Genomic DNA, 24803 nt, shown 5'->3' with positions numbered 1-24803 from the left:
CAGTTTTGTTTTTATTATTTTAAAGTGTTATTATAATCAGTTTAAAGAGAATGTAACCAACATGACTAAATGCATTTTGTCTTTCAGTGATCCTAGTCAGGGTGAATCCCAAGTTCCCACACCTTGGATCCATTATACATCAACATATGCCCAGTATTTGGAAATTAACAATGACATCAACATGAACTCAGTGAAGCAGAGGCTGCGCAATGAGTTTGTAATCTTCTGGAACCAGACATACACTGCTTTGAAAGTCACTCCTTAAACCTTTGTGGAAGGGTGTGATCAGTACGTCTGAAATAAACTGATCATTTAAGGCTGCATAGTCTAGATATTTAACTTTAGCTTATGCATTTATGAATTGATCATCAGTCATAAAGGCAAGAGTTTTCATCTTTATCATCCCAGCTGCCTCAATAAATGATTTTATTCCAGACCTGTAAGTTAAAACCTTCCAAGTTGATAATTGAAGTAGAAATTACACCAGTAATTTCACTGCAACATTCCAAAACTGGAAGTTTCTCTAATAGTTGGTAGTTCCCATTTAATAAAATGTAATCAACTTCAGGTCAAGTGGTCAAAAAAAAAACCTTCACATTGCATCTTTTCATAACATTACAGCTGCAAGATGTAATTGTACTGTTGTAGGAACAAGCTAATTTATGCAGATATTCCTGCATGTAATAATCTGTTCCCCCCTCCTACCCCACCATGTGGTGTTGATATTTTAGCATCTCCAGCATCAGGGCAATTAATTAGGATTAAGGCATTGAGGATACAAAAAGTTGGTCTTAGAGTAGTAATTGCTCTGTCAGCCTTTGCCAGAGTTAACACTGGACAATTAAAATTTTTCTTCCTGAACTCTTTTGGGTGTATTTGAGCACAAGCAAAAATCAGCGGCAAAACATTTTTGGGTCAGTTGAACTAATGCAATTAAACATGCTAATTTCAATAACAGTTAATGTAATGTGTCTCCAACTTCCTATGTGATGCAGCAAATCTGAAATTATTTTTATGTTCAGCGTGAAGTTGTCTAATATCTCAATTTTCACGAAGCAAACATTTGAAAATAATTTGCTGCTCAGTGGTTGTGGCAATTTCTCAAAAATAAACATTTAAACTAAAGATTTGTAAAATAAGATTTTACTCCATGTATGTCAATCATTCATTAAAAAGTCAAGAATCAGCCATTGCAACTTAAATGTGATACTATTTCATGGTCCTACATTCTGATGCTATGATCATCTAGTCTGCAAAACCCACACATCAGTTGTCCTGATCTACACATTCTATATAATTACTTGAATGCTTGAAAATATGTTGGAAAATATGCATTATAAATCTTTCCCCAATACTTTTAATCTGATTAACATTTTGTAGATTCCTACATAAACTGTAACATGGTGGAGTGAATCTCTAACCTAGAGATAAGCTCCAGAATTAGTCAGGGGAATGAGCAGTGGTTGATAATAACAGTTCTCCAGGATTGCAGTGAAAAGGTGGCATGTTGAAATTGGTTCCATGAATTCAACTTGAATCGGCTCCTTTGAGTGCTTTGTCAATCTTTGGTCTCAATGTGGCAAGAGTGATGAGAATAGCTTCCTGGAAAAGGGCAAAGTACAAGTCACTTTAAAACAATTCAGTCTCCAAACAGTGAGCTATTGTCGAGAGGACATACTATCCTGAATGGTGGGAATGACATTTATCCGTGGTAAATGACTCCTGGGAATACCAGCCACAAGGTGCTCAAGCTAGTTTAATCATTCAAGGAACTCAATCTATAATCTAGCTTCAACACACAGAACTGCTCACGCTACATACATTGTGATTATATCTAGTGTTTTCTCAGAATGACTGCAGTCAAACTACTACTCCCTTGTATTCCAGGTCACCTAAATAACAAAGACCAACAGCTTTGCCTTCTGGTTTTCTCTGCGTTTGTGACATTTTAATGCTACCATCCACAAGTTCCATCTCCCTTTGCCTTCTGGAGCTCCACTACTAGCTTTTAAATATTTAGCAAGTTATTAGGATAAAGAAGTGCAAGTTTGGATTGGGGCACTGTGAAAACAATTTGAAGTTTTGTCTACATTTAATTAATGTGTTACTACTCAGCACAATTAATGTCCACCCTTCATCAGCAATTTTGAAAGTGATTTTTTAATCCCATCATCTAATTGTTTATGTAATAAATAGTTGTGCCTTTACACATCTAATGAGATATGATTAGCTTATTAGAATACATGCTCATTATCTTTACCCAATTTTATTTAACAAACACTTCCAATCCAAGCCTCTGTTCAGTCTCCTGTGACTCTTGCCCACTAATAAACAAAATGAGAATTTGCTAATTTATTAAAATGGAAGAAATTAAATTTCAAAGTGCAAAAATTCTCAATCTGACAGAACTCAAAAAGGTCGTTAAAAATAACATTGCTCTATAAACCAGTGAAAGACAACATCTTTGCAGTCACTTTTGAAACATCAAAGCCGATTATTTCATATTTTCAATTTCATCTCAATTGGTTTATAGAGCAATGTTATTTACAGGCACACTGAACTGACAGTAATGGAAGAGCTCAAAATAGATGTCAGAGATTAATTCAGATGCCTGCATTTAGCTATTGTTCCAAATGTGAGTTTAAATTGTTCCTTGAAAAATTTAGAGAGGAAAATTAAGGTGTTCAAAGACAAATGGTTCAAAGTCACAGTTTGTAAAGGTAAAATCTAAATTTTCTGCATATGTGTGAACAATTTTTGAATGAAGGAGTTTATCTCCTCCCGATGCCAATTTCAACAGGCATACGCAGAGCTGCACGGCCCACCCCAACGCACTACGAATCTTAGTTGCTGACTTTAACAAAGAGAACCTTGCCCAACTACCACCAGCATGTAACCTGCTGTACCAAAGGTCTCAGCACACTTGATCACTGCTACACCAAGATAAGGAAGGCCGACCATTCTTTCCCGACACAGCATGTTGGTAAGTACTTCTGCCTTCATAGAACCCAAAAAGAGAGGCTCCAGAGATCAGGACCACTAGAAGGTAGTCACAGGAGGCTGAAGAATGGACACAACTTCCTTGAGTCAGCAGATTGGGTAGTGTTCAAGGACTCAGCTGAGAATCTGAATGATTACACCAGGGCTGTCACAGACTTTATCAAAACAGCTGTGGATGAGTGAATCCCCACGGAATCATTCAGGAATTTCCCTAACCAGAATGAGAGCCAGATCACGGGCATTTCAGTCTGGAGATTCAGATCAGTATAGCAGGAGCTGCTATGACTTGTGAAAAGCTCTCTCCTGGGTGGAGTGCAGATTCTGAATGAAAATGTAAACAACAAATGACATCCGACAGCCATGGCAGGGACTAAATGTCATAACCTACAACAAAACCAAATCCGGTGCAGTAGCAGACAGCAAAGCTTCACTCCCTGAGGAACTCAATGCCTTTAATGCCAAATTTGACTGTAACAGCGAAGAACTACCCTTTCTCACCCCCACATCCCCTGATGACCTATCCTGTCCATATCGGAGGATGACATACATGGTTCCAGCAGGAGGGCGAATCCGAGGAAAGCATCCATCCAGATGGAGTACCTGGCTGAGTATTAAAAATTTGCACTGACCAACTTATCAATGTATTCATGGATAGATCTCACTCCTGCATGGCATGGAACCAATCCGTTTCAAACAGGTATCAATCATACCAGTGCCCAAGAAGAGTGTAGTAACCTGCCTTAATGACTATTGACCAGTAGAACTTATATTAACAGTGATGAAGTGTTTTGAAAGGCTGGTGCTGAAGCATGTCAGCTCATGTCTGAGCGGCGACGTGGATATTTTCCAGTTTGCCTATTGTAGCAACAGGTCTACTACAGCAAATACCATCTCACTGGCTCTACACAAAGCCCTTGAAAACCTGGACTGTAAAGATACATGTCAGGATGCTCTTTATCAACTATAGTTTGGCATTTAACACCATCATCCCCTCAAAACTGATCAGCAAACTCCAAGACCTAGGACACAACACCCTAACTGCATAATTGGATCATGGATTCCCTCACCTCCAGACCACAATCAGTGAGGATTGGTAAGAACATCTACTCCACAATCTCTATCAGTACTGGAGTACCAATGGGCTGTGTTTTTAGCCCCCTGCTCTACACACTTTAAACCTGTGACTCTGGCTCGGTACGACAATAACATCATCTACAAATTTTCCAATGATACCATGGTAGTGGGTTGTATTTTAAAAAAAAAGGCATTGAGTCAGCAGACAGGAGAAAGATTGACAATTTGGCTGAATGGTGCACCAACAACAACCTTGCACTCAATGTCAGCAAAACTAAGGAGTTGATTGTTGACCAGGAAGGGAAAACCAGAGGTGTACAATCTGGCGATCATTGGGGAAATCAGGTAGAGAGGGTGAGAACATTTAAGTTCTTGGGAATCACTATCTTGGAGGATCTTTCCTGGACCCAACACACTAATGGCATTGTGAAGAAAGCACTTCGCCTCTACTTCTTCAGGAGTTTACGGAGGCTTGGTATGACACCAGAATCCTTGGCAAATTTCTAGATGTGTAGTGGAAAGTGTGCTGACCAGCTGCATCACAGTCTAGTATGGGAACACCAATACCCCTCAGTGTAAAGCCATCCAAAAGGTAATGAACACAACCCAGAACATCACATGCAAAATCTTCCCCACTATCGGGAACATCTACAGGGAACGCTGCTATCGGAGAGCAAGTCAAGTCACCTTTATTTGTTGTTGTTATGGAGCTGGTGTTAAGGGACCAGGCGAGATTTTCCACTGTGCACTCCAAGGAACTTGATACTCTTGACAATCTCAACAGTAGAGCTGTCAATGGAGAGTGATTTCCCCCCCCCCAGGCCCTCCTGAAGTCAACAACCATCTCTTTTGTTTTATTAATGGTCAGATACAGGTTGTTGGATCTGCACCAGTCCATTAGCAACTGCACCTCATCTCTGTACCCTGACTTGTCATTCTTATTAATAAGGCCCACCACGGTCTTGTCATAAGCGAACTTCATGATGTGGTTCGAGCTGTGTTTTGCTGCAGTCTTGAGTCAGCAGAGCGCACAGCAGTGGACTAAGCACACAGCCCTGCGGGAGGGGGGCCCCCATGCTCAGTGTGATGGTCTTGGAAACGCAGTTTCTGATCTGGACTGCCCGAGGTCTCCGGGAAAGGAATCAAATTGCAAAGGGAGGTGTTTAGACCCAGTAGGCACAACTTCCCTATCAGGTACTGAGGATTGATTGTGTTGAATACCAAAATGAAGTCAACAATAGCATTCGAACATACGCATCCTTATTTTCCAAGTGGGTGAGGGCTAGATGGAGGGCAGAGGCGACGGTATCGTCCGTAGAACAGTTGGATCTATATACGAATTGCGGGGGGTCCAGTGACAGGGGAGGAGGAGTTTGATGTGCCCCATGACGAGCCTCTTGAAGCACTTCATGATGACAGACATATAAGTGCGACAGGGCGGTAGTCATTGAGGCAGGACACAGATGACCTCTTCGGCATGGGGACAATGGTGGCGGCTTTAAAGTACGTTGGGACCATAGCGCTTCTCAGGGAAATGTTAAAGATGTAGGTGAGAACATCTGCCAGCTGAGCTGCACATCCTGAGCATTCTGCCAGTAACGTTATCCAAAGCTGCAATTATCACCCAGTACATGCCCTGTTCTCGCTGCTGCCATCAGGAAAGAAGTAATAGATCCCACAACTCTCTCACCACCAGGTTCAAGAACAGCTGTTACCTCTCCACCATCAGACTTCTCAATAACATGCTCAATCAGGGACTAACTTAAGGACTCTTATTTGTGCATTGTATTGATTTTTAAAATACTCTCTGTATTTACATTCATTATCTGTTTACAGTTCTTTATGTGTTTACATGTATAAGCTGTGTACAGTTTTTTTTTGCACTACCAATAAGTGGTAATTCTGCCTCACCCACAGGAAAAAGACTCTCAGGGTTCTATGTGATGTTATGTATGTACTCTGACAATAAATCTGAAATGTAGGAAGATGGCGGAGTTGCCAGAGCTGCTGGAGCAGTAGTGCTGCTGCTGGTACAGACCCAGAGAGAGGAAGGAAGCGGAGATGCAGTGCTCTCGCAGGGTTCAGCTGCCCAGTAGACTGTCATCAGCCTGTTGAGGGAGCCAACAGTGGTTTTAGTTCAAATCCCACAAGCCAAGATGGCAGCTCCTATTAATTGGTAGCAGCCGCAAGGGGCTGCAGATTCCGGGGAAGTGGAGGACTGGAGCAGAGCACCAGAGGACAGGAAGATCATATACCATCTGAGAGGGAGAAGTGGAGGAGACAACTCACGGGACGGTGACCACGGTGGTTAATCGGTGAGGGAACTCTGCAGCTGAGGGACCAGTGCATGCGATGGGCTGCTGGTGTCGCAAGGAAAGGAACCCATAGAAGTTGTGGGCTGCTGGAGACTGTTGTTGGGAGACTCGCGCCAGGCTATGGACTGCTGGAAACTGACTTGAACTGGCTGGAGGGGTACTAGGTATCGGAACCGGGATGAGTAGGTGTCAAGGGCACTGGAGGGTCGTTGGCCATGTCGGAGGGTCGTTGGCCATGTCGGAGGGTCGTTGGCCATGTCGGAGGGTCGTTGGCCATGTCGGAGGGTCGTTGGCCATGTCGGAGGGTCGTTGGCCATGTCGGAGGGTCGTTGGCCATGTCGGAGGGTCGTTGGCCATGTCGGAGGGTCGTTGGCCATGTCGGAGGGTCGTTGGCCATGTCGGAGGGTCGTTGGCCATGTCGGAGGGTCGTTGGCCATGTCGGAGGGTCGTTGGCCATGTCGGAGGGTCGTTGGCCATGTCGGAGGGTCGTTGGCCATGTCGGAGGGTCGTTGGCCATGTCGGAGGGTCGTTGGCCATGTCGGAGGGTCGTTGGCCATGTCGGAGGGTCGTTGGCCATGTCGGAGGGTCGTTGGCCATGTCGGAGGGTCGTTGGCCATGTCGGAGGGTCGTTGGCCATGTCGGAGGGTCGTTGGCCATGTCGGAGGGTCGTTGGCCATGTCGGAGGGTCGTTGGCCATGTCGGAGGGTCGTTGGCCATGTCGGAGGGTCGTTGGCCATGTCGGAGGGTCGTTGGCCATGTCGGAGGGTCGTTGGCCATGTCGGAGGGTCGTTGGCCATGTCGGAGGGTCGTTGGCCATGTCGGAGGGTCGTTGGCCATGTCGGAGGGTCGTTGGCCATGTCGGAGGGTCGTTGGCCATGTCGGAGGGTCGTTGGCCATGTCGGAGGGTCGTTGGCCATGTCGGAGGGTCGTTGGCCATGTCGGAGGGTCGTTGGCCATGTCGGAGGGTCGTTGGCCATGTCGGAGGGTCGTTGGCCATGTCGGAGGGTCGTTGGCCATGTCGGAGGGTCGTTGGCCATGTCGGAGGGTCGTTGGCCATGTCGGAGGGTCGTTGGCCATGTCGGAGGGTCGTTGGCCATGTCGGAGGGTCGTTGGCCATGTCGGAGGGTCGTTGGCCATGTCGGAGGGTCGTTGGCCATGTCGGAGGGTCGTTGGCCATGTCGGAGGGTCGTTGGCCATGTCGGAGGGTCGTTGGCCATGTCGGAGGGTCGTTGGCCATGTCGGAGGGTCGTTGGCCATGTCGGAGGGTCGTTGGCCATGTCGGAGGGTCGTTGGCCATGTCGGAGGGTCGTTGGCCATGTCGGATGCTCAGATTGCCAATGATTTGGACTGGACTGGACTCAACTCAGTGGGGCTGCAGAAGTGCTGGAGGTGAATCTACGGACATTCGATGACTCTAAGGGGACTCTCTTTTGCTTTTCTATCTGGACTGTAAGAGGTGCCTAGGCAATTCCTGCCAGTGGTAAATCTGTCTGCCTTGCACACTACATAAAATTTCATGTAATATGACACTGCTTTATTACTAATGACAATAAAATGAATCTTGAAATCTGAATATTTCTTCTCCAAGAATTACATAGAACATTCGAACAACAAAATAACTTAAATTACATTTCCAAATTCACTACATGTCCTGTCAAATGTCTACCCTCACTACATGTCTGCCAAGATTGATAATGCTGAATAATATGATCCAGACTCTAGACCAGCCATTCTCAACCTTTTTTTGGACTCTGATCAAAGTTTATTGGTCCCCTTCCTTGTGAAACAGTCAAGTTTTGGTTTCTTCCATAATTCGCTCCTACCAACTACAGAAAAAACATAAAAACTCTTTGTTACACAAGATTCTAAGAAACAAGCTTTTCCTTAAATGTGCTGTGGCCCCCATTGAGAATGGATGAAAATTATTTAGGTACTATTATGAAGGATAATAGTGATTGTAAGGGACTAAAATACCACCTTAAACGCAGAATGCAGTTTTAAGCAAAATATCTCTATAAAACATACCTCAGTGCGAATAGCACGGCTACCTTGGTCAGGACAGGTGTTCAGGTAATGGTGAAAGAGGGCACTAGGATCTGTAAACTCGAGGTTTTGGTCAGCATCAACACTGGCCTCAAGGCCTTGAAGACCACCAAACACCACCAACATATGCCTGATAGATGGGGAAAAAAATTACTAATGAGTTAAATGCTGTAAAGAGAATATGAATGGGATGTTGATCCTACATAATTAAACCAAGGATGAAAAATAAAAATAAGGCTGCCATCTTAATAGATGCCAATTATCCCAAAATACAGTACAACTCCGATTATCCTAAATGGTCAGGACCGAGCCTATGTCAGATAAACGTTTCTTTTGGAGAACTGGTCATTTTTTAAAAATAACCCAGTAGCAACAGAGAATCACTTGTATCAATATTTAAACAACAAACAATAAGGTAAGGTTTTTTAAGCATTAAAATGTTTAATTCTCTCCAAAGAAATGCTGGCCGCAACGCCGCCACTGATCACTAAGACCTCCCAACCGCCACTGCCGATCCCCAACTCGACCCTACTGCCATTGATCACCAGGGAGCTTCCCAGGCTGGTGGAACACTCGCGAGTCAGCGGCTCCTGTCTCCCGTCACCGGAGCTTCCGATGATGAAGCTGAGTCCCAACTCCGAATCCTCTCCTAGGCCTGGGGAGTCCGGTGTTCGTGTCCGGTAGTAGGCCAAAGGGAGGGTTTGGAGTTGGCATCGGGAGCTCCACTGTGCCGAGGAAGGGGGGGTGAGGTTGGAGGGGAGGGGAGCCCAAAGTCTCGGTCCTGCCTGGGAGGTCGCTCTCCTTGATGACGCTGGGACAAGGGATTCTTCCAACCGTTTGTGGCTGGGAGACAGTGGCACACAGTTTGAGAGAGAGAGTTGGAGAGAAAGGTCAATAGGAGAAGGTAAAGAAGAAATAGAAATAGAGGGGAGGGAGTTACCTGAAATGCAGACAATCATTGTTATTATCGTTGAGTGAATTCTTTTTTCAACCTGTGAGATCAGTTCGGCTCCAAAAATCTTTCAGATAAATGAGGATTTCTGATGTTTCAGATATCCTAATTTATCCAAATTTTTTTTAAAATTCAGATAAATGAGGATTTTAGTGAATCCGATTTTGGATAATCGGAGTCGTATGCTGCTGTTAAATTTTGGTTGATTGTAAGCAGGTCTGTACCATAAGGCTATAAATAGTAATTCCTGTGAATTTCACTCTGCAAATTGAGAATATTGGGAATGGGATATTTGTACTCACCTTTCCTGTACATTGTACTTGTGTATATGACAAACTCTCATCTCATTTCATTAAAATATTGGATGGGCAGATTAATTAATTATACTCTATTTATAATAAGTCTGTACATCTCAGGGAAGGTAGCAGAGTTCTATTACCATATTTTGGGGATTGCGTGGTTGGAAAAGTTTAAATGGGAACATTTCACTGATCAATCAGATCAAGAAAACCACAGCAAATGTGGGTACAATATTTATTCTGTAGTAAAAAGCATCCAACTTATTCACCCAGCCATCCCTTCTTCCTTTGCTTGCTGATGTCCCTTCCCTCCCTTTTCCACCCATTACCTCCTGCCTTTGCGGCCACACCTCACCCCTACTCTTTTGTTTGGATGCTTGCCTACATTTTTCCATTCCTAGATGAAGGGCTCAAGCCCAAAACGCTGGTTAAGTATTTTTACCTTTGCTATATAAAGGACAGAGTTTCTCCAGCATTGTGTTCTTACTTCAACCATAGTAGCTAGAGATTTCTGTGTTTTACTTCCATCTTATTTATACATGGTTATTTAAAGAAAAAACATTTGTAAACTTGCAATTTTTTCTGATTATCTACAATTATCAAGTAGTAACAGAGTAAATGACAATTTAACCAAGACTCACAGCTGACATCTTACCTGAATGAGGGAAGTATAGTGTTGTCAGTGTTCGACCCTCGCTCAGATGTACCAATTGTAAGATCGTAGCCATCCTCAAATGGGCACTCTGCAAATACAGCACCTACCAAACACAGTCAGATCTTATCTCTTTATAACATTTTCTCTATTTGGTTAAGGAATATCACCAAGATTCAAAGGAAAATGTAAAACTCACTGATGCAAGAAGCAAGTCGAACTGTGTAACCCCAGTAAAGACCAGACTCCGTCCGGGGAACATGAGGTGCAACAACTGTACCCTTCAAAGTTTTGCTCTCTGAAAATATTTAGAAGAATGGACCATCAAGAAATTCTTTCTCTCTTTAGGGCAGTGATTCAAAAACAAGGATTTGGAAATGTAACCACTTAATTAAATTCCAAACAAAGGTCTAATAGTCTAATTGAACATAATACAGGTCCAATAATGTTCCACAAGCAAATTTTACCTATTTAATGATCACCACTAAAACAAAACCATTAAATTCTTAACAATATGGAAGAAAAAAAGCACTATGGAATGGCTTCTACTTGCAATCTACACCACTGGGAATTGAATTTACAATAGGAACAGAAGTATGATAATTAACCTTCCAAATTTTTGACCTAAAAAATTCCTTTATCTACCTTTATTCTAAATCTTTTTATAAATTTAATATAGTAAAAAACATGTTGATCTCAAATTCAAAATTAAATGAAGTGTAGTCTCAAGTCTTTTGTGGGAATGCTCCATGTGTGTAACGCTCTTGCCTGAAGTTCTCTACTGAAAAGCCTAGCTCTATTCATTCCACATCAATGGAAAATAATCATCTGTACTACATCATCAGTTCATTTCAAATCCTATTATCTATTCAATTAATTCCTTTGAACATTCCAGTGTTACAAGTCTTGTATATAATCTTGCCATATAACTTGGGTAGCCTAGTAAATTTGGCCTGTACTTCTGCTCAACTTATCCTTTCTAAAAAATGGTACCAGACTCAAATGCAGACCAAGATGGTGCTTCACTACACATATGTTAAGTTTTCTTTCAACTGATAAGAAATTTTTTTCCCCCCCACTGTCACAATACTTAAATGGTCCAGGAAATTCTGGAATGATTTACAAAGCTGTCTCTTGTACTACAGCTATAACACCCAACAAAATACTCCAAAATTTTATTTTCCACCATTGCAATCTTGATTTCAGATAACAACAACTACAAACAAACAGCATGCTCTGATCTTTTTACCTGAATGTTCGCTCTTGTGTAATCGAACAGTAACTCGGAGGCCAGCTTGAAGTTGCCTGTCAATCTGCACTTCCTAATTTAAATTAGACAAAAAATAGATAAATTGCAGTTCAAGAATGTCATGGAGGAAAGAATGCCATATGAAAAGAGAATGTATTTGCTAGTATAGAGTGGGATGGTTTAGACTAATCTTTCAAAGAGTTGATACACAGGCCAGGAGCCAATTAGCTTCCTTCTATGTTGAATCACATTATGAATTGAATTCGAATACATGGCATGACAACTTATTAGCTTTATTGATTGACAATCTGATCACAAACCTAATTAGATCTCTTCACTCCTTTTAAGAATGATGCATTGAAAATAAACTACAAAACCTTATATGTATTTAACTTGCAAATCAGTATTTGCATGAATTAAAATGCTATATACAAACCTTTCGCAAGCCACAATTGACAAATGATCCTTTTTTGGGCTTGGATGGCCTATCAACAACCACCCCCTCCCGATATTCTGAATCTTCATCAATCCTCACATGGTGTGGACTATCCAGCGGATTCAGAAGACCTAGAACACAATATGCAGAAAAAAACCAAAAGAAAAATGGGTTGGAAGTCTAAATTAGAAACAGAACATGCTAGAAATGCTCAGCAGATTAGGCAGCATCTGTGGAGAATGTAACAGTGATGTATTAGTTCAATGAGAACTGGGAAAAGTGGAGACATAACAAGTTTTAAAGATGCAAAGTATGAGCTGAGGAAAGAAAATAAGGTCTATGATGGTATCTTATTAAGGCTCATCCTTCAATGGTAGTTAATGCATTAGCTGCCAACACACACACACACTTATTAAAAATCAAAAAGCAAACAAGGATGTCCTTCATCTTCTAATCAATCTCTTATTGATCAGCAGAAACTTCCACTTTAATGCTTGTGGAATCAATTATAGAGAATTGTGAGGTGTTGCATTCTGCAAGATCTACCATGGATAGGACCTACACAGTGAATGGTAGGGATCTGAGGAGTGATGTAGAGCAGATCAATACAGGGAATGTTGTAGAGCAGAGGGATCAAGGTCCTTTCAAGCTACATAATGTCTTGAAAGTGGCATCACAGGTAGATAGGGTGGTCCAAAAGGATTTTGGCACATTGCCCTTCATCAGCCAGGTATTTAGTATAGAAGCTGGGAGGTCATGTTGCAGTTGTACAAGAGGCCCCATTTGTAGTATTGTGTTCAGTTTGGTCAATGTGTTACAGGAAAGAGTTAAAGGGGAAAGATGTCATCAAGCTGGATATAATGCAGAGAAGATTTACAAGGATGCTACCAGGAGTCAGGGGCTTGAGCTATGGGGAAAAAGTTCAGCAGATTAGGCCTTATTCCTTAGAGCACAGGAGAATAGGGATAACCTCACAGAGGTGTACAAAATCATGAGAATAATAGATTGGGTGAACACGGAGAGACTTTTGCGCAGAGTAGGGGAATTGGTAACTGGAGGACATAGCTTAGGCAATGGAGGGAAGAGATTTCATAATAATCTAAGGGGGTAACTTTTTTTATTGTAATGGGGTGTCCGATAAGGTGGTTGAAGAAAAAAATGGATGGATACATGAATAGGATAGGTTTAGAGAGATACAGGCCAAAACCAGGCAGGCGAAACTACCATGCATGGCATGGTTGTGGATAAGTTGGGCCAAAGGGCCTACTTCTAGGCTGTAGGACTCTATAACTCTTGGCCTTTGGGTTGGACAATAGTCCCACCACCAGAAATCCAGGCAGCACCTATAAGATCAGGAAATTAGGAGAACACAAACCAGTTCTCATCGAGGGGTCAGCAGAGGAAAGGGTTAAGAACTTAATTTTCCTGGGTGTCAACTTCTCTGAAGATCTGTCCTGGGGCCTCCATGTTGATGCAATCATGAAGAAGGCTTGCCAATGGCTACATCTCATGAGGAGTTTGAGGAGAATTGGTAGTCACCAAAGATTCTTACAAATTTCCACAGGTGTGCCATGTACAGAATACTGACTGGTTGCATCACTGTCTGGTAGTGGAGGTGCCAATTCACAGGACAGGAAAAGACTACAGACAGTCATCAGCAAGTGCCATTAAGGCCATGAGTCTTCACTCCATCAAGGACATCTACAAGAGGTGGTGTCTCAAGTAAATGTCCATGCCCTCATCATACAGCTTAATGAACACAGTTAGCTCCCATCAGTATAATCCTATCAAACTCATGCTCCTCATTTTGTATTTACAGTAGCCAATTAACCTACCAGCTCATCTTTGGAATGAGGAGAAAACCAGAGCACACGAAAGAGACCCACTTGATCACAGGGAGGATGTACAAGTTCCATACAGATAGCAGCAGAGCCGAGAATCAAACTTAGGTTCTTTGAGTTATGAGGTAGCTGCACCACCATACTCGCTCTGATAGTTCAAATACAGAAAAAAAAACTCTTGCTGTTTCTAATCACTGAAATAGTGACTTTCACAAGCTTCTTCCAGATTCTGCCAAAATGCAGTGATTTTTAATCATCTATCCCTTTCCATTATCTTTAAAGCAGATGTTAGGAGCCAGGTTTCACTACCTTGGAGTCTACAATACCCAGTAGAGGTAGTTCTGCCTTATTGCTGGGGCTGCTAGAGATAAAGGTTCACAAATCCAATGACTACCATTGTTGTATACTTCTTCTATCTCTCGTCCATTGCAAAGTCAGACCACAATATATTTCTGTGCCCAAGCTAATATTGATAAACTGGGAGCACAAAAGGTCCCATAAGAGCACATGCATTGCAGTCTTAGGAGTTCAATGCATTTAACCAAGTAATACATAACACACAATAAAATAAAGCCTAATTTAAAAATAGCAGGTCACTATTTCAACATCCCCACATCAGTTGGAATTAAGTCCTTGGTGCAACATTAGACATCTGAGAAATTCGTGGTTTTCACTGATTTCTTCCTTTGCCAAACAGCCACAGCACTCCACTAGGAGTTCAGAAATAATACAGGATTTCCAGCTAACAGCTTGAAGATGAGAAAGGTGTGCAATACAAAAGAATAGCATTTGAGACACTCCTTTCTCTTTCACATTTATCTATCTTTTTCTTAACTGCTTCTCTGCCAGTCAATTCAACCATTCTAGATGGTAGGGAGTTCCACAGTGTAACCATCTATGAGTCATTTCTTCTATATTGTTCAAATTTATTAACAAAGCAATAAAATAATTTGTAAAGCCCTCTTGAATCTTAGAGATATCCCAAACCTTTACTGAAATATGTAGACAAAGTGGCAGCCATACAAATACAGTAAAACCACATACAATAATTTATCTTATTTTATTTATAATATATGCCATTTTCTGGTATCATAACAGAACACCTTACCTGCAAACTGTAGATCCTGATGCTTTGGAAAGAAAAATTTCCTTAGATACCTGTTACACATAAAAGATATATCCATGTTCAAGTTTATTATCATCCAACTGTACAAATACAGTATCTTTTAGTCCTCGGTGCAATAACATGCAGACACGCAACCAGACATAACACAGATACAGACAAAAAATACATATGTAGCATAAATAATAACTAGAGATCAAGCAGAAATGTAAAAATTCTCTACAACAAAACCTGGGAGTTGGTTTTAACACAAAATCTTTAATGACAGATTTTATAAGTAAACTAAATGAGATACTGGATTGCCACTAAATTCCATACAGGTATACAATCCTTTATCCAGAACCCTTGGGGGACAGTGTGTTCCGAATTTCGGATTTTTCTGGATTTCGGAAAGTCAGGTTTAAGTCCACCCAAATTGTGTTGCCGTATCCACCCCCACCCCCTTCCAGTAACACTGCTGTTCTCCCCCCACCCTCGCCCACTCGCGCTGCCAGTCTCCCCCCTTCGTCCGCCCAACTCACAGTGCTGGTCTCCCACCCCGCCCGACTCGCACTGCCAGTACCCCTCCCACTCGCCTGCCCAACTCGCGCTGCCGGTCCCCCACCCGCCCGACTCATGCTGCCAGTCTCCCCCCTTCGCCCGCCCGACTCGCGTTGCTGTCTCTCTCCCCACTTGCCAGATTTTGGAGTTTTCCGGATTTTAGATGTCCTAATAAAGGATTGTGTACCTGTAATATCAGAATCAGAATTTATTGTCATGAACCAGTCATGAAATTCAGTGTTCTGTTAGAGCCACAACGCTGGACAGAACTTTGCAGGCCTTACCTACGATAAAGGTTGTGCATTAGAAAAACCTACTGAGAATAATCTCTCTGAATCATTAATGGTTATTCAAATCTTTAGTGACTGTGGACATTTTTCACCCAACTTTTCTGCCTTATCTCATGAATTGCTTCCTGAAAGATGATTGCCTCTCTCATGTCCTTTAGATTTCAGATTTATTGTCAGAGTACATACATGACACCACATACAACCCTGAGATTCTTTTTTTCTTCAGGTGAGAGAGAATTACCTTTTATTGGTAGTAAAAAAAAAAACTGGTCCCAGGGTATACATTTAAAGAAATAAAGAATTGTAAACAGATAATGAATTTAAACAAGCTGATTGTGCAATACAGAGAGAATTTAAAAAATTCAATTAAGTGCACAAGTAAGACTCCTTAACTGAGTAAAAACACACAATGCTGGAAAAACTCAGCAGGTCAAACAATAAAAATATATAACCGACGTTTTGGGCTTGAGCCCTTCATCAAGGTACGGAAAAATGACAGCAGGCATCAGAGCAAAAGATTAAGGGGGGGCGGTGTGGTCACAAAGGCAGGAGGTGATAAGTGGAGAAGGGAGGGAGGGGCAGCAGCGATTGGGGGGGGGGGGGAAGAACTGGAAAGGGAAAGGGAAGGAGGGAGGGGAAAGAGGGGAACAGGTTAGCAGAAACCAAAAAAGTCAATGTTATTGCCATTTGGTTGGAGAGTGCCTAGATGGAAAATCAGGTATTGTTCCTCCTATTTGCAGGTGGTCTTGGTGGGATAGAACATAATCTTTAAATGAATCCCTGACTGAGTTTGTAGTTGAGGAGTCTGATGGTGGAGAAGTATCAGCTTTAAAGTAGGCTATTTATACCTATTAGCTTAATATCAACTTTTGACTGATTCCATTTCTGAAAAGCACTTTTGAGATGCTGCTCTTGTTAGTAGAAACTAATAGCACATTTCTGCTCCAAAGTGACTCACTGTGGACATTCAAGGTATTGCAGGATCCGGGCAAGTTGCACATTGGCATGTCCTTTCTTCCCAATTCCTCGGAATTCGCCTTCCACCGTTCTGTATTTCCAAAGACAGTTCTATTTAACTCTCAATAACCAAAAGCTTCCATATTCCTCGTCTCACTTTTGTGACTATCGCTTAGTAAAAGTGCTATGTTAATGGAAATGAATAACAAATGTAACTAGCTCAGTACAAGTATAAAAAATTGCACTGTCCCGGACCTTTGGTTCACAATCCACAGAAAGTACAGAGAATTCAAAACATCAAGAGTAAATTGGTCCAAGCTAATTTAAATGTTAAAAAGATTAGAGGGGCTTGATACAGATAAACTAATTCCTTTTGAAGAACAAAAATTAAAATTACATTCACACTATTGAGGAGGGCAATCAGGAGGTAGATTTTATAAAATATACAATGGTTGGTAAAAATCTGCATCTCTTCTCAAAAAAATTATGGATGGTGGGGTTATAAGGTTCAGATTAGAAATTGTTAGGATTTTTAATTTTTGAGTAACTGTATTTAAGAGATACAAGGTAAAGATCAATCAGTAGGTTTGATAAACTGAATGAAGATTGTCAATCAAGACAATGACTGACCACCTATGTACCTTCATAGTTTTATTAACCAGATCAGGCCATAGCTATTCTCTAAGAACACATAAAATGGAAATAAATTTTACTTTATATCCAAGAATCCAACATCTTTCAGGTTAATTGGAATAATCAAGTGTGAAATATTTAACACTACAAAGATTTTTGTATGTGCAGAATTAAATGTATACATGTCAGATTAGTTAGCAATGAAGTATGATAAATTAATATTTCTAAGGTATCTTACTTTGCATCTTCTCCTTGTTCATCAAAGACCACAATTTCATCCACACAGAACACAGTACATGCACGAGCTATCTGTCCAGCCAAGTATGCTCTGAGTTCTGGAGATTGGGCATTGTCCAGAACTGACCCTGGTAATGCCACACTAACAGTATGAAGACGACCTAGAAAATATAAAAATGGCCTGTACTTATCTAAAACTAGATGCTAGTAGACTATCATATAGAATGCTCTACACCACTCCCCAGATTCCTTCCATTCACTGTGTAGGTCCTACCCATGTTAAATCTTATAGAATGTAACACCTCACAATTCTCTATAAATTCTTCCTGCAGAAGGATGAAGGGTTTAATTGGATTCTCCATTGCAACAAGGGCTAAATTCCTGGCCGCCGCCGATCACCAACACCTCCACCATGAGCCCCCACTCCTCCCAGGAGCACGATGTCCCTGCTTCTGCCAGGGAGGCCGCTCTCCTTGTTGATGCCGGGACAAGGGTTTCTTCTGACCATTCGTGGCTGGGAGACAGTGGCACACAGTTTGAGATAGAGAGTTGAAGAGAAAATTCAATGCAGCAAGGTTAAAAAAAAGAAATGGAAAGAGAAAGGGGAGAAAGTTATCTGAAACGAAGATAATTGTCGTTTAATTTCATGTCAGGTGAATTTTTTTTCAACCAGTGAAGGTAAGTTCAGTTCCAAAAAAATTTCAAATAAATGAGGATTTTGGATATCCTCATTTATCCAAAGTTTTAAAAACATTTCAGATAAATTAGGATTTCAGAGAATCTGATTTTGGATAATCAGAGTTGTATTGTATTTGTAACATTAAACATAGTAAAGGCTCCATACATAGTGTTGATTGTTCAAATTTCTTCCACTGAATTGGCTGAAGAGAGTGAAAAGAAGCAAGATTTTTTTTGTGCTTTCACTCAGCTGTGTTGTGGTGCATCACACAAAAAAGCTAAACAGATATAGCAAAAAAATTACGGGAAAATGTAGCAGCTTGGTGTTATTTTAGAAATGATATCCTCACACTTACAATGAAGTTGTAAATAATTTTATTTTGTACCTTTCGGTTCTTTTTTTTCCTCTTCCTCCTTTATCGTTTCCTGCTGTTTTGCCCTTTGTTTCTCAAGCTTCTTCAAGAATATGTATTCTTTTAATTCCTTTTGAGCACGTTTTCCTAAAGACAAAGGAAAAATCAACTTTGTTTATCATCAACAGACTAAATTGGCCAAACCTAGTGGATTCATGATAGGAATTCCATTTTTGCATTTAAATTCCATTTACTATCTCCTCTGCCCTTCTGCAACAGGATCCTTGACTTCCTCATTGGAAGCAATATCTCCTCCCATTGACAATCAACACAGGCCCACTTCAAGGATGTGCGCTTAGCTTTCTGATCTACACCATGATGACGTGGCTAGGCACAATTCAAATGCCATCTACAAATTTTCTGATGACACCGCGGTTGTTGGTGGAATTGCAGATAGCAATGAGGAAGCAGAGAGGAGTGAGATACATCAGTTAATTGAGTGGTGTCACAACAAACAACTTGCACTCAAGTTATCAAAACTAGGGAACTGATTGTGGTCTTCAGGAGGAGGAAATTAGGAGAACACAAACCAGTTCTCATCGAGGGGTCAGCAGTGGAAAGGGTTAAGAACTTCAAATTCCTAGGTGTCGACATCTCTGACGATCTGTCCTGGGGCCTCCATGTTGATGCAATCATGAAGAAGACTTGCCAGTGGCTACAGTTCATGAGGAGTTTGAGGAGATTTGGTAGTCACCAAAGACTTACAAATTTCTAATGGGGTACCATGGACAGAATTCTGACTGGTTGCATCACTGTCTGGTATGGAGATGCCAATGACAGGACAGGAAAAGACCAGACAGTTGTCAGCAAGTGCCATCATGATCCTGAGTCTTCATTCCATCAAGGACATCCACAAGAGGTAGTGTCTTAAGAAAGTGTCCATGCCCTCATCACACTACCACCAGGGAGGAGGAACAGAAGCTTGAAGACGAACACCCAGTGGTACAAAATCCACTTTTTTCACTCTGCCATCAGATTACTGAATGGAAAATGAACCACAGACACTACCTCACTTTCCCTTCTTTTGCACTAATTTATTTATTTTTAAAATATAATTCATAGAAATATTTTCACCTGTGATGCTGCCGCAAAACAACAAATTTCATGACATGTTCACGACAATAAATTCTGATTCTTCTCCACCATCATAGTTTAACAGTATTTTGCCAATTAACACGCTGCATCTGCAATGATAACACTAATCTGGACTGAGAATTGGTTGAGAAACAGGAAGTAGAGAGTAGGAATGAAAAGGTCTTTATCCTGGGTCGAGGTATTGATGAATGGAGTACCGTAGGGATCAGCTACTCACAATACATAACAATGATTTGGATGAGGGAACCAAATGCAATATCTCCAAGTTTGCAGACTACACAAAAATGGGAGAATTCCACAAGGCTCCAATGTGATTTAGACAAGTTTTGTCAGTGGCCAAATATAATTCAAGGCGATAAATGTTTCAAAAACAGAAAGATAGGAAAGTGCAACCAAAAATGGGCATCCTGGTACATTATTTGCTGAAAGCAAGCATTCAGCTGCAGCAAGCAATTAGGAATACAAAAGGTGTGTTGGCCATCATTGCTTGAGGATTTAAGTAAGGAAGCAAGAATATCCTGCTACAAGTTTTGTAATGCCATGGTGAGACCTCATCTAGATAGGTGTCTGGCAAACTTGGACTTTTCTAGAGTGGTTCCTGGGATAGCAGGTTAAATATAAGGGGGGAATGGGTCCGTTAGGCCTATATTCATTTATGTATAGAAGAATGACAAGCATTTCATAGAAACCTACAAAATTCTATAAGACTTGGGAAACTGGATACAAGGAGGAAGTTCTAGAACCAGAGGTGATTGCGTATGCCATTTAGAAATGAAATAAGGAAATATTTCTTTACCAAGAGAGTGGTAAACGAGTTGAATTCTCTACCACAGAAGCCAATGGAGGCCAAGTAATCAAATATATTCAGGAAGGAGGCAGACATATTTCTTAATACTGAAGAGCCAAAAAACCGACCACTACTATTATATTGGGGTGGCCAAACATGCTTAACATAAGAGCCACATACCATAAACTTCAGATGTTTGAGAGCCACACCAATCAAGCGATCGCAAGCCACACCCACTAACACTATCGTTAGCCCCTTTCAGGTGGCCATAATACCTGATTGTAAAGCCACTTAAAATACCCGAATGTGGCTGTTGGGAGGCCACCTGAAAGCGAGAACCCGTCCCCTACTTACTCAACCCACCTTGGAGAGGTATATTCTCCGCTTCCGAGCACTCCCCCGAGGCACCTGAAAGCGGCGAGCTGCCAGCGACCCAACTCCCTGCGCCTGACAGCCCTTCTCCCCGCTGCCTGACAGCCCCCAGGCGCAGAACTTCAGGGCTGGGGCAGCCGGCACAGGACTACGGGGCTGGGTTGGCCAGCGTGGGAGGTTGCCCATCCCTGTACAGTTTTGATGGGGAAAGTATTTTCCAATCCTTGTCTTGCAAATCATCCATTTGCAAAATGCTGATACACAGCAGATAGTGAAGAAGCACTGTTTCAAAGGGAGCAATTTTGCAAAAGATGTTTTTCTAATCAAGTCTACACACCAAACATTAAGTTATTCTCTCTTCCCCCTTTAGCCGTTTTCAGGTGCTCGGATGCAGATAATGCCCTGTAGAGCCCCTTTCAGGTGGTTTTGCCTGGGAAATGAGGCTCCAGAGCCTTGTGGGTATGGACCTTCCAGGTGACAGTGCTGAAAGCGCTGTTCTGCCACCTGAAAGGTTCGCAGTGGGGAGAGGTACCGTGGAGCAAATGCCACTCCTGGGGCTGGGGCAGCCGGTGCGGGACATTAGGGCAGGGGTGGCCGGCGCGGGACGTAGGGGCAATTTAGTCTGTCATCGGAGTCAGTGCAGTCCATGGGTTGAAGGGCCTGTTCCTTTCTATATTTTTATGTTTATCCCCGATGAATCTCGAGTGATGCCTGGTGTGGTATGTGTGCAGTTTGGATGTTCTAGCTGCAGAAGTGCTGTTCCCTCAGGTGCTCTACTTTTCTCCTATGTCCCAAATGCTAGATGCCCGATGGGTTGACTGGCGTCTGTAAGCTGCCCCTAATGGCGACTCAGGGTGAGAGGGGGGCACTATTGGGCAAAGCGGCTAGCAGCTTTCAGGTGCCTAGCACCGGGGAGGCTGTTGACAGTCAGCTGGCGACCCGCTGACAGCCACCCTCCCCGTTGCTGACACCTACCCTCCCTGCATGTAAGGTATCGCCGTGAGCCACATTACACGTCAAAGAGCTGCATGTGGCTCACAAGCCGCGGATTGGCCAACCCTGTATTATAGGTTTCTATAACTTGCTCATGACTCCATTAATGCCTCAGTGAAAGGGGAGAATTTCAGCCTGAGGGGTCAATCCCTCAATGCTTCCTCCAATGTTTGGGATAGGTTCATTTTTTTCCCTTGTAAATGACATTAAGAACATTTCCATGTGGAAATAATTAGAGACTACAGAGAAATTAGTCAGAAACCATTCTGGCTACCCAAAGTAATAAGAAAAAAATAATGGAAGTGGGAAATAAACTGGAATTGCAAATATAATATAATGCACAATTAAATACTCACTGGCTTCTCTTGATTTCCTCCAGTCAGCACCAGTCATTTCATCCTGAAAGAAAATCAAATCAATAAATTATGTAAATACATACCATGCAAGTTGATCAATGGAACTCTTGAAATTGTTTTCTGTGGAAGATGCACTTCCATTTACAAGCATCAAAATTTCTAGTTTGCTCTGAAAAGCAAATAAATTAATAGCATTCAGTTTTGTTCTGTATGTTATATCAAAGAGTAGGTGCAATCATTTCATGAGAGAAAATGAACAGTCCCTGTGGCTCCTTGAGCCTGTGGTACAATACAATTAAAGCTGATTTGATCTTGTCTATTATTCAAAAACTACCCCTTCAGCCAAAAGACTATGTCAACTTGATAATATTCAAGTGTTTCAACTCCCACAGGTCTCTGGAGTTGAGATTCACAACTTGCAGAAAAATATTCCTCCTTTCCAGCTAGAGTGGGCAACTCCTATTCTGATGTTATTCTGCTAAAGAGTCCAAGTATCTTCCTCTAACCTTTATTTATGACAATAACAAACTTGGATACCTTACCTCTGAACCACATTAGGTCATTAATATACACCATAAATAAAAGAAGGGCAAAAAATGATTCTTGGTGCACTCCACTAATTACATCAGTGATTTTCAACCCTTTTCTTTTCACTCACATCCCACTTTAAGTAATCCCCATGCCATAGGTGCTCTGTGATTAGTAAGGAATTACTTAAGGTGGTATGTGAGTGGGAAGGGAAGGTTGAGAACCACTGCTCTAGATCCAACGGTTACTGAAATATTATTGGCCCATTTCATTTGAAGTTATGAAACCTTGCACACAACGAGTCAATTAGGTACAATTAAAACAGCGGTTTTCAAACTTTTTCTTTCCATCTACATACCACCTAAGTCATCCCTTACTAATCACAGAGCACCTATGGCATAGGGAATACTTAAAGTGGTACATGAGTGGAAAGAAAAAGATTGAGAATCTACTCTTTACTATGTAATAGTCAGTCTTAAATACACATTAAATTCCTTACCCTATAACACAAACTCTTAACTTGCATTAGACTTTCTAAAGATATTATAATCCCTTGTTAAATCCTTGAAAAATTCTTGCTGATTTATCAAATATGATTTACCTTTCATTAAAAAAACATTTTTTGACTTGTATTGATAACATTAATCTTCTCCAAATGACCAGCCAATTGTTGACCAGGAAGAAAAAAAAGGTCATTGAGAGATCAGAGGTGGAGAGTATGAGCAAATTTAAGTTCTTGGGAACCACCGTCTTGGAGGATCTTTCCTGGACCCATCACACAACACACAAATGGCATGTGAGGAAAGCTAATCAGCACCTCCACTTCCTCAGGAGTTTGTGATGTTTTGGTATGACATTGAAAACCCTGGCAAATTTCAAGATGTATGGTGAAAAGTATGCTGACGGGCTGCATTATGGTCTGATATGGGTCACCAATACCTCTGAGTGTAAAGCCCTGCAAAAGGTAGTGGACACAGCAAAGGATATCACAGGTAAAACCCTCCCCACTATTGAGAACATCTACAGGGAATGCTGCCATCAGAAAGCAGCAGCAATCATCAAGGATCCTCAGCACTGGCTTGGTTCTCGCTGCTGCTATTGGGAAAGAGGCCCAAGTCTCACACCATCTGGTTCAGGAACAGCTGCTACCCCTCCACCATCAGACTCAACAACAAACTCAATTGGGACTCATTTAAGGACTCTTACTTCTGCATTTTATTGATTTTTTCCCCTCTATCACTGTATTGCACAATTTATTTCCATGGGTACTTCGAGTCCGGTTTTTTTTGAACTGGCAATAAGTGATAATTCTGCCTTTCCCACAGGAAAAAGAATCTCAGGGTTGTATATGATGTCATGTTTGTGTTCTGACAATAAATCTGAAACCAACTCTTCCTCAATGATAAGCTCCAGCATCTTGCAACAGTGAACAGACTGATAGTTACCCTTTCCCCCCATTTAAACAATAGAAATGTCATTCTTCTTGTTTAGTCCCTAGATTTCTCGCTTTATCCTACTTGCATCTTGTGTGGCGAAACCTTTGGAAAACCCGATGCTGATGTTGATCATCTGAACATTGTGATTTACACTGCAACAACGTCAAACTTAACTTCCAGCCGCCCGCACCTTCTGCTAAATTGGACAAACTATTACCACTGCTAGCGTTTACTCTGAATGCGGCGATAACAAAGAAGCTTCTCCCAGTCACGTATTCAAATCAACACACGCCGGCTCCTAACCTCGCTGAAGCCTTTCCGTCCTCAGCGTGGTCGGGCCTCCCCGAAAGCCCACCGATGACGGAATATCCTGCTCGCTCATCCCCTTTCCGACGGTTAACGAGCCACATTAGGGCAACTCACATGCTTCCCCTTCCACCGTTTCAACGGCCGCTGTAATTCCATCCCGCCAACTTATACTCGGTCCTAAAAGGTGCTTCTATT

The 24803-nt window shown here is 41.9% G+C and overlaps 2 protein-coding genes across 8 annotated transcripts in view; one reads left to right on the top strand and one right to left on the bottom strand.

Moving 5' to 3' along the window:
• LOC138762355 (bile salt-activated lipase-like) overlaps window positions 1-1196 on the top strand; it is a 17402-nt gene extending 16206 nt beyond the window's left edge. Inside the window, exon 11 of the mRNA XM_069936127.1 lies at window positions 88-1196. Coding sequence (XP_069792228.1) covers window positions 88-265 — 178 coding nt within the window. The 3' untranslated portion in view covers window positions 266-1196. The remainder of the gene's footprint in view (window positions 1-87) is intronic.
• Window positions 1125-24803, bottom strand: spout1 (SPOUT domain containing methyltransferase 1). Of its 7 annotated transcripts, none has more exons than XM_069919252.1 (12): window positions 24723-24803; window positions 22336-22378; window positions 18706-18819; window positions 17643-17802; window positions 16773-16862; window positions 14970-15019; window positions 12021-12151; window positions 11585-11657; window positions 10535-10633; window positions 10339-10441; window positions 8415-8562; window positions 1125-1602 (listed from the first exon to the last, which is right to left on the bottom strand). In XM_069919252.1, exons 1-12 carry the CDS (start codon window positions 24762-24764, stop codon window positions 1528-1530), a joined length of 1128 nt encoding a protein of 375 aa, XP_069775353.1. In that variant the 5' UTR covers window positions 24765-24803; the 3' UTR covers window positions 1125-1527. The 7 variants fall into 7 exon arrangements, with proteins under 7 accessions (XP_069775353.1, XP_069775361.1, XP_069775379.1 ...); XM_069919260.1 differs by lacking the exon at window positions 22336-22378 and adding an exon at window positions 22419-22504 and having other exon boundaries at window positions 24603-24779; XM_069919278.1 differs by having other exon boundaries at window positions 24603-24779.

The sequence above is a fragment of the Narcine bancroftii genome, chromosome 1, assembly GCF_036971445.1.
Source record: "Narcine bancroftii isolate sNarBan1 chromosome 1, sNarBan1.hap1, whole genome shotgun sequence".
NCBI lineage: Eukaryota > Metazoa > Chordata > Chondrichthyes > Torpediniformes > Narcinidae > Narcine > Narcine bancroftii.
This window is presented reverse-complemented; position numbering and strand designations above follow the sequence as displayed.

Excerpts from the sequence above, each read along its gene's own strand:
- spout1 (XM_069919252.1), bottom strand. The coding sequence starts at position 24,764 with ATGGAATTACAGCGGCCGTTGAAACGGTGGAAGGGGAAGCAT. Across the intron at positions 11,658-12,020 it reads TCAATTGTGGCTTGCGAAAG|GAAGTGCAGATTGACAGGCA; the intron begins GTTTGTATATAG and ends AATTTAAATTAG. Across the intron at positions 10,442-10,534 it reads TCGACTTGCTTCTTGCATCA|GTGCTGTATTTGCAGAGTGC; the intron begins GTGAGTTTTACA and ends TGTGTTTGGTAG.